The sequence below is a fragment of the Nothobranchius furzeri genome, chromosome 10 (assembly GCF_043380555.1).
Source record: "Nothobranchius furzeri strain GRZ-AD chromosome 10, NfurGRZ-RIMD1, whole genome shotgun sequence".
NCBI classification, from domain to species: domain Eukaryota; kingdom Metazoa; phylum Chordata; class Actinopteri; order Cyprinodontiformes; family Nothobranchiidae; genus Nothobranchius; species Nothobranchius furzeri.
Window position 1 is genome coordinate 26,357,683 of NC_091750.1, and position 9,100 is coordinate 26,366,782.

General features: G+C 46.5%; 1 protein-coding gene across 1 annotated transcript; it reads left to right on the top strand.

Moving 5' to 3' along the window:
* Nucleotides 1-1,099: 1,099 nt before the first annotated feature.
* LOC139072034 (uncharacterized) lies at nucleotides 1,100-7,506 on the top strand. Its single transcript, XM_070555218.1, has 4 exons — nucleotides 1,100-2,894; nucleotides 3,745-3,893; nucleotides 4,077-4,186; nucleotides 4,266-7,506. The coding sequence occupies exons 1-4, from the start codon at nucleotides 1,100-1,102 to the stop codon at nucleotides 7,333-7,335; spliced, it is 5,124 nt and encodes a 1,707-aa protein (XP_070411319.1). The 3' UTR covers nucleotides 7,336-7,506.
* The last annotated feature ends 1,594 nt before the right edge of the window (nucleotides 7,507-9,100 follow it).

Genomic DNA, 9,100 nt, shown 5'->3' on the forward strand with positions numbered 1-9,100 from the left:
TTTTTGACAGCGGCATATCCACGCTCTCTTCTTTCACTTTTTGAGTTGAAGTTGAAGCGTCGGATGTAGTAGACACTTCTTCAGCGCGGCCTGGTGCTTCATTCAGCTCCTCGTGGTTCATCATTTTTTCTTAGAGCTCGGCTTTTCATCATTCGGACAGATCTGAGCTTTTAAAGAGTTAAACACAATAGGATTACACTCAGAAGGGAGGGGCTGTGGGAACCGATGGGCTATCACAAAAAAGAAACCACACACCATTACACACATTAGCCTATGACGTGGGGGATCATGGACGCTCAACAATACGCCATTGATGATGCGGCGTGGGGGGTCTAGCCCATCTGGACGCTCAACAATACGCCATTGATGATGCGGCGTGGGGGGTCTAGGCCATCTGGACAATTAACAATACACCTGCCCATTTGATTAATGATACGGAAGGGGGGCAAAGATTGAACAATACACCTGTCCATTTGATTAATGATAGGAAGGGGGGCAAGGTCAAGGGTCAAATGAACAATAGGAATGAAAGGTCAAAGAACAATAGACCTGTCAAAATGTTTGACGAAAGGTGTCTTATAATCCTCTCTGCAGAGTGTAAGGATAAGTGTAAAAACACATAGATTTTTCATATCATAACCAATAGGGGATTAGCTGAATGAGCGGTGAACACCACACCCACCGCAGATAAGAAGGGTAATGAATGAATGAACTGTACTAACAATTGTATGTGTAAGTGAGAGAAATACAGCTCGCCTTTGTGGATGCACTAGGTAAGATCTTCTCACCTGAATAAGGTAGAAGCAGAAGATACCACAAAGGTCATTAGCGTTGTCTCACTAATTAATACTAGTGATTAGAGCCCCCTATGGGCTAAAACCTTGCCAGTCCAAATTGTCACCAAAATCAGCAACATACTAACAGAATGATGGAAAAAGAATATGATTGTGGAACGGAGGATGATGGATGGGGACCTAATGACATTCTGAGTACACTGGGAGAGCAGTTAGCCTGCATAGAGACTGTAATAAATATGACAAGCAGCCCAATAGAAGCTACGAAAAATAAGGTTTTATTGAGAAAATAAGCAGAAAAAGCGATGAAGGAAAAAGGAGCAGATGTTAACAGCAGAGGAAACTGGAGTAAGATTTGGGAGAGAAAAGCTGCAGAGGCGAGAGAAAAAGGAGAGGAGGCTAAAGAAACTCTAAGGGAAGCTGGAGTGTTAACGAGGAAGAAAATGACAAGTGAGGTTGAAAAGCAGACTGGTCGCGTGAGTAAGTACATGCAGTGGATCATGTTATGGAATGCAGCCAGACCCAATATGAAGAAAGTGAAAAAGGAGAATAAATCATCTCCACCCCCTTATTCCTCCGCTACTGCTCCAGCAGCTGGAATGTACCCATTAATAAAAGTTACGAGCGGCATACTGGACATCCAGCCTGAAACCCCAATGGATAGTATGAGTGAGTGGTCAGGCGTAACTATGACAACAGGATCAGACACTAAAGTCAAGCCCTCCACCTCTGAGACACATAATCCTTTTCTGCCAAGTAATGAAACATTAAACAGCAGCCCATCTGCAGACAACCCAGCTGCACCTTTCGAATTAAGGGCTAAACGACAGGACATAGATAACTCACAAAAACAATTCACCACTCCCTACTTCAATCAGGGCCTGGTCGCACCTGACTATGGCACGGGTACGAGCTCCCATGCACCGCCCCCAGCGCCTTGGGCAAACAGCTCACCAGTATGGCCTAAAACATCAGACCTAAACAAGCCTATACCAATTTTTGCAACCTCCCAGTTAAAGGGAGAAGAGCAAGAAGACCCTAATAAAAGTGTAGTGGTAAAAATGGTTCTGGTAGGGCAGGAATCATCTGATCCCCCTCCAACTGCCAGTCAGAGCTATGAATCCCTCCTACCAGAGGAGTGGCAGAAGCCGCTCACGAGAGAAGAGTCTAGGGGAGAAGGGGACCTGCTTTCCCGCTCTCCATCCCCAGACCCAGACAGAAGACACACTAGGTCTATGGGCCCCCCACCGACCTACCAATTACCTTGGTGCAGAATAAACCCAATGCCCAGAAAGTTTATCAGCCGTATTCCCTTGGCTTTAATAGATAAATTACCAGATATACAAGAGGGTGGAAACACTTGGCTCTCAGACTTTGACACCCTCACTGCTGGACAGGACCTTGCATTGGGAGATTTCCGAGCAGTAATCACTAGGTGCACGTCACGCTCACAGGCGGAGGCCCTAGAGAAGGACGCTGGCACAACTCGTGATTCTAATTCTGTACCTCTCAGTAGAGTGATAGCTCAACTAGGCCCAGCAGTCAGAAAGATGTTCCCACTGAAAGATAGCAGCACAATGAGCAAAATTAAATGGGATACTAAACAAAATCCTTCAATTTACCTGAACCAAGCCATTGACAATTGGGTGGCCCAAACTGGCCAACACCCATCCAAACGGGGCACGAGTAGTATGTGGTTTAAAAAGGCAGTCCTGAAGGGAGTCCCCGACTCAGTGACTCAGAAAATGGAAGACAACCCAGATTTGCAGGATTGTGATTTTAGTATGTGGAAAAAACATCTTATTTTTAACCTCAACAAAGTACAGGTAAAGGAAGAAAAAGACTCTGATAACTTAGAAGATTTGCAAAAACAATTGCTCAGGGTCCAATTACAAGCCGCGAAAAAGACTTTGGGTGAAAAGGGGGACAAGGTTAAGAAACAAATGGTCGCGTCCACAGCCACACCCCCAACACCGCAGACACTTCCTGATCAGGTTTCACCTATAGCTTGGCAGCCGCAGCCACCATACTCAGGGCCATATTTGCCACCACAACAAAACACACCCATCCCATATGCTGCCCAGCGACCACCTTTTGCTGGTCGACCCAGAGGCGGTTTCAGGGGAAGGGGGCAGTGGAGGCCAGTAGGCGGCAAAGGGGGACCACATGCTCAAGACATTTGCTACAACTGTGGTCAACCAGGACATTGGTCCAGGAACTGCCCCTTGCCATACAGCCCACAAAAGGAAGGTCGAGGCAGAGGCACCTTTTCAGGACGAGGAGGGCCTACCGGACCCCACACCCAGATGCCAATGATGGGCTGGGACCAGTGGGAGGGTGGTCCAAGACAATAGGACACCCCACAGAGAAACTCCGACGGTCAGGGAGCCACGGCAGACCCCCTGCTGTCAATAACTGTAGATGGACAACATCAACCATTTTTGGTTGACACTGGTGCCACCTGCTCCACCATACAAACTGTACCACCCTCTAAGACATCTACACGCACTATCTCAGTTACGGGCTTCTCTGGGGAACAACAAACTCTGCCTTTCTCCCTGCCACTCACAACTACGGTGGGAAACCAGACAGTACTGCACAGCTTCGTCTGTTCACAGACAGTTCCAGTCAACTTACTAGGAAGAGATCTCCTCATCAAGTTAGGAGCCACCATTTTGTGTGGTCCTACGGGACTTACTGTCACTCTGCCAGAAGGGACTATTTTGCCCTGCACCGGAGAAGCCAGTGATGGCATGTACTTGGCCCAAAAACTGCCTGACATATCAGACTGTGCTGAGATTTACTGGGCTCTGTTGGACACAGAAACCAAGGACACTCCTGGCTTAATGACTCTGTACCAGCAGTGGAAACCCTGGCTGACTCAGGTCCATCCTTATGTTTCCCCCTGACCCTCCTCACCTAACATTATTTTATGACAGACATGATTCAGTCTGGTACAAAGAAGCATTCCAAAACCAACTAGAGGGACAGCAATGGTGTGTTCAAACAACAGATATTTATGCTGCACCAGAAGGTGTGGCCACGGCAGCCAACCTAACCCAGGAACAATTGGCATGGTACATGATGGGAGATGAAGCAGTACCTCATGTCTCTCTCGCTTTACATCCGGCCCATCAGGCAAAAGAACTAGGGGGAATGGTTAAACGTTCCCTAGCAACCACTGATTGGCGTTCGACTCCTCTTCCACAAGTGTCATATTCAGACTCAACTCAGACATTTAAAATCACTGCGGTTTGTACTAATACGACACATTTACAACAGGAAACTATTAGTAGATCTCATGGCCGTGAACGAACCGATCACCCTGATGCTCTGACAATGTTAGACTCGCTTCCCACCTCCCTGTGTTCAACAGGCCCCACCGATGTTGGGTTAGGGTCCATCCCACCTGTGACCTTTCACCTCAAAAATCATGCTCCCCCTGTGGGTTCCACAATACCCACACAAACCATATGCTGAAGAGGGGATAGGTGACACCATCGATGGTCTGTTGCAAGCAGGGGTGTTGGAGCCATCCATGTCAGAATGGAACACTCCGATTTTACCTGTAGAAAAGAAAAATACTGGTAAATATCGAATGGTTCATGACCTGCGTCGTATAAACGCCCTACTTAACACAGACTCACTTCCCGTCCCTAACCCATATGTGGCTCTGACAAACCTACCACCTTCACATGCATGGTTTACCTGCATAGACTTGGCAAACGCATTCTTTTGTCTTCCACTTCATGAATCCCTGAGAGACATTTTCTCTTTCACATTCAGAGGACAGCAATACCGATATACTCGATTGCCACAAGGGTTCACCCTGTCCCCTGGATTGTTCAACCAATGTTTGCGTCAGCTCCTAGACACATGCCCCCTACCTGATGACTGTGTTTTGGTGCAGTATGTTGATGATCTGCTCCTGTCAGCGCCCTCTGCAGGCTCCTGTCTGCAAGCTACTCAGACTCTACTAACTCATTTGGCCAAGCTTGGATTTAAGGTCAGCCGGTCCAAACTTCAAATAGCCAGAAAACAAGTATCATTTCTGGGCAGATTGGTTTCACAAGTTGGCGTTTCATTGTCACCAGATCATAGAAACTCCATACTCCATCACTCTAAACCTGAAACAGTCAAAGACATGCTATCCTTCCTAGGCCTGACAGGCTACAGTAGGCACTTCATCCCCAACTATGTCGGTCTCACTGCCCCACTACGTGCTCTTATAGCACCTTTTGGGATGCGTCAACTCACAGCTCGCCTGGACTGGACTATTCCAGCAGAAGAAGCATTCATAAAACTTAAACAACAACTGTCCACAGCTAGTGATTTAGCTACTGCTGACTACAAATCTACGTTTTTCCTTGATGTTTCTGGATCAGAAACTCATGTTGATGGAGTTCTGTTCCAGAAAAAAGGGGGAGGTCAGAGACAAGTCTTGATGTACATAAGTGTCATGCTGGACAACACGGAAAAAAGACACCCACCCTGCACCCAACATGTAGCAGGTCTTGCAAAAAATTTACAAAAAACAGCACATATTGTAATGGGCTACCCTCTGAAAGTACTGACAACACGCAGTGTAGTAGCTTACATCACATCACAAGCTTTCACCATGACCCCACTAAGACAAAGAAAAATCAGTAAAATCTTAGAGGCCCCACACATCACCTACACACATGAAGGGATAAACATGGCAGACCACATGGGTACTGGGGAACCTCATTCGTGCGAACAAAGAACAGCAATAGAAGAAAAGGTCAGACCAGATTTAAGTGCAATCCCACTAGAAAATCCCGATAAGAACTGGTTTACAGACAGCTGTTGCTATAGGGATGACAATGATGGATTAAAAGCTGCTTGGGCAGCAGTAGAGCAACTCCCTACAGGCGAATGGTTCACTGCAGGAGCGGAAAAGCTAAAAGGACAACAGTCAGCACAAAGAGCAGAAGTATTGGCTATCATTGCAGCTCTCAAAATGAGCACAGGGAAAAAGGTAAATATTTACAGTGACTCAGCTTATGCTGTAGGAGCCGTGCATGTTGAACTTAAGCAATGGTTGAGAGCTGTTTTTGTGCCTGCTGGGGTGAAACCAATAAAACATGAGTCTGAGATGAGGGAACTAGCAGAAGCTTTATTCCTTCCAGCAGAAGTGGCAGTGATAAAATGCAAAGGACATAGTCAGGGCTCTGACTTTATATCTAAGGGAAATCAGGAGGCAGATAGAGCTGCCAAGATAACAGCTGAATATCTTCCTGTATATAATCTAGTGGTTGAGACAGTAACTGTTGAAAAAAGCATTGACCCTAGGATCTCCATCACAAAAGAAACACTGAAGGACATGCAAGATCAAGCTTCGCCACAGGAAAAAACTTTGTGGTTGGCAAGAGGCGCAACCAACACAGACATTTGGAGAAGTCCAGATGGTAGACCCATACTGCCACCTGGCATTAGGCAGACGGCAATGGAAGAAGCGCATGGAGTAGGACATGTTGGTGTAGCACAGATGGTGAGGAATTTGTCCCCCTGGTGGCATCCATACCTAACAGACATGGCCAGATATTTGGTTAAAACCTGTACAGAGTGTACTCAGTTTGGCATTAAACCTACCCTGAAACCAATCCAAGGCCAATTTCCAATACCAACATGCCCTGGAAAAGAGATAATCATAGATTTCACAGACATGATTGACAGGGTAAAAGGCTACAGGTATCTCCTAGTGTGTGTAGATGCCTATACTGGATGGCTGGAGGCTTGGCCTGCGAAAAAAGAAGACAGCAAAACAGTCATCAAATGTTTGATCAATCATTATATTCCCCAACATGGGTTCCCAGAAAAAGTCAGATCGGACAATGGGTCACATTTTAAGAACAAAGATCTACAAGAGGTTGAAACCATGCTGGGTCTGAAACACAAGTTTGGTTCAGTGTATCATCCCCAATCCCAGGGGAAGGTGGAGAGGATGAATCAAACGCTAAAGGTCAAATTGGCTAAAATCTGTGCACAGACCAAATTAACTTGGCTAGAAGCTTTGCCCCTTGCTCTGATGTTCACACGGAGCTCAGTTAACAAAACCACAAGGTTCACTCCCTTTGAACTACAGACTGGACGGCCGTTCCCAGGACCTGCCACGAAATTACCTTTGACTGCTGACCTGACTGACTCCCTCGACTCAAGGTCATATTATAACCTGTTGCATAGTCTTGTCTCTCAGTTCTCGTTACAGGTTGAGGCTGACCGTACCACCACAGACGCCCCATCTCCACAACCTGGGACAGACTGGGTCCTACTAAAAGTCACCAAAAGGAAGTGGATGGAACCAAGGTGGACCGGACCCTACAGGATCACGGAGAGGACGTCACACGCTGTCCGGCTGGACGGCAAAGGAGACTCCTGGTACCATTGGACCCAGTGTGCTGCAGCGGAAGAGCCCCACCGCACCCTGACCGAGGTCCAAGAGAACCTGTCACAAAGGGAGGATCCTGACCAGGGAAAAGGACCTACGGACCAGGACGAGAAGCAGCTGACATCTGCCTGACCAGAAAAAGGATCTAAAGACCAGGAAGAGAAGTAGCTGACTGCAGTAGCGTGCCAAGCTACCAATTCTGCAGGACGAGGTAGCATGCCAAGCTACCACCACATCCAGCGGGACGAGAATCGTGACATCATCACCCCCTGCAGCTGCCTGGAGCCAGTGGAGGGACCTCAACAGGGGGAAGAAGTAACCACCCTCCAAACATTCTACAAGGGTTCTATTTAACACCCTTCATTTATCTTACAAGGGTTATATTTAACACCCTCCATTTATTTTACCAGGGTTCTATTTAAGACCCTCATTTAATTTACAAGGGTTATATTTTACACCCTCTACTCATTTTATATTATTATTCATTTGCCTGTTTAGTATTAGATATATGTTTACACTCATTGCATTTCCAAACTCAATTCTGAATGTACATATTGATCACTCACTTGTCCTGGCCGGAAGAAGATTCTGAGGGTAACATAATTCAACGAGAATCCTTTCCATTAGCCTGGTATCCAAGTAGACTGAACCGGTTGGCATACAGGGACAGCAGGTTGGGGTTGTGGAATGACAGATACTTTCGTGATTTCTCCAATTTAGAAGATTTGGTAACAATAGCAATTTTAGCATAAAGTGCGTTCTCTGGTACTGATTACAACAGCTATAGCCCATACAATTTCTTAAATTAACACCTGTATAAGCCTAATTATGTCCTGGCCATTTCCTCCCATCCTCACGTGCGGACAGCGTATCCTGATTCTACTTCTCACTGTTATCCTGTTATGTATCCCATTGGCTATTCTGTTCCTCTGCAATGACCTCCCCTTGCCACCCTCACCCCCTACATCCCCTGATGCTACCCCGCTGACGCCAACGGCCCATTCTCCACCACCTATTGACTGACCCAAGCGATCCCTGTCTCTCTCATCCCCCTCATCTCCTTGTACCTCTGATTTTCTCTATCTAACTCAAGCAGTTACCCTGTGTATTCCATTATCCACAGCCACCACGGTTACACTTCCCTACGATGTTCTGCCCTCGAACCCTGCACATGGTCAGTACACACCATCTGACCTTAAAGAGCATGTTTGGTACTTAACGTGGGGATCTTACACCCAATGGAAGTGGAGTAGTCTTGTTGCTGAAACAGGCGATGATTGGTCATCCTACTCCAAAGGAGTAGCTGCAACTTGGCGTACCAGAATCAAGTTGATAAAACAAGGCGGATCCAAAACAGGCCCTTTGACTTTCATAATTAGTCCCCTAAACTCCCTCGGATGTACCCTATTTGTACTTGCTCCTTGGATTAGTGGGAGCTACTACTGGACAGTGCACCTCTGTGTCCGCAATATCACCTCACCTACCTCTACCGTCTTTGATATTGCCGGAATAAGTAAATCTCCCTCCCCTCCTATGATAGCTGACACTACTAGAGTAAATAAACCCTCTTCTGCGATAACTATTGAGACTAAAAACCTTTCTGTTGATGAGACATTCCAGACGGTTACCGGCATTTCCGCTAGCACTAATAATTGGTTACTCCTGGCTGAACAAGCAGCTAATGCTTCAGATCATGATTGTCTTGTTTGCCTCTCAGCTCGTCCTACTCTCCGTATTGTACCACCTCCGATCCATCCAGAATGCGTCCTTTATTTGATGAACGGGACTTCCCTAAATTCCAATTGTACCAAGTTTGGACAAGTCTTTCCAAAACAGAAACCAGGTGATGACATAGGTAGGCCCTTCTTTTCTAATATTGTGGCCCCTAACAACTTTA

What these genes read in the sequence shown, in the direction of transcription:
- LOC139072034 (XM_070555218.1), top strand. Translation starts at nt 1,100, where the DNA reads ATGAAGGAAAAAGGAGCAGATGTTAACAGCAGAGGAAACTGGAGTAAG. An exon ending in CCAGCGACCACCTTTTGCTG is followed by an intron (nt 2,895 to 3,744) that starts GTCGACCCAGAG and finishes GACATGATTCAG; the next exon opens with TCTGGTACAAAGAAGCATTC. An exon ending in ACATGATGGGAGATGAAGCA is followed by an intron (nt 3,894 to 4,076) that starts GTACCTCATGTC and finishes CATTTACAACAG; the next exon opens with GAAACTATTAGTAGATCTCA.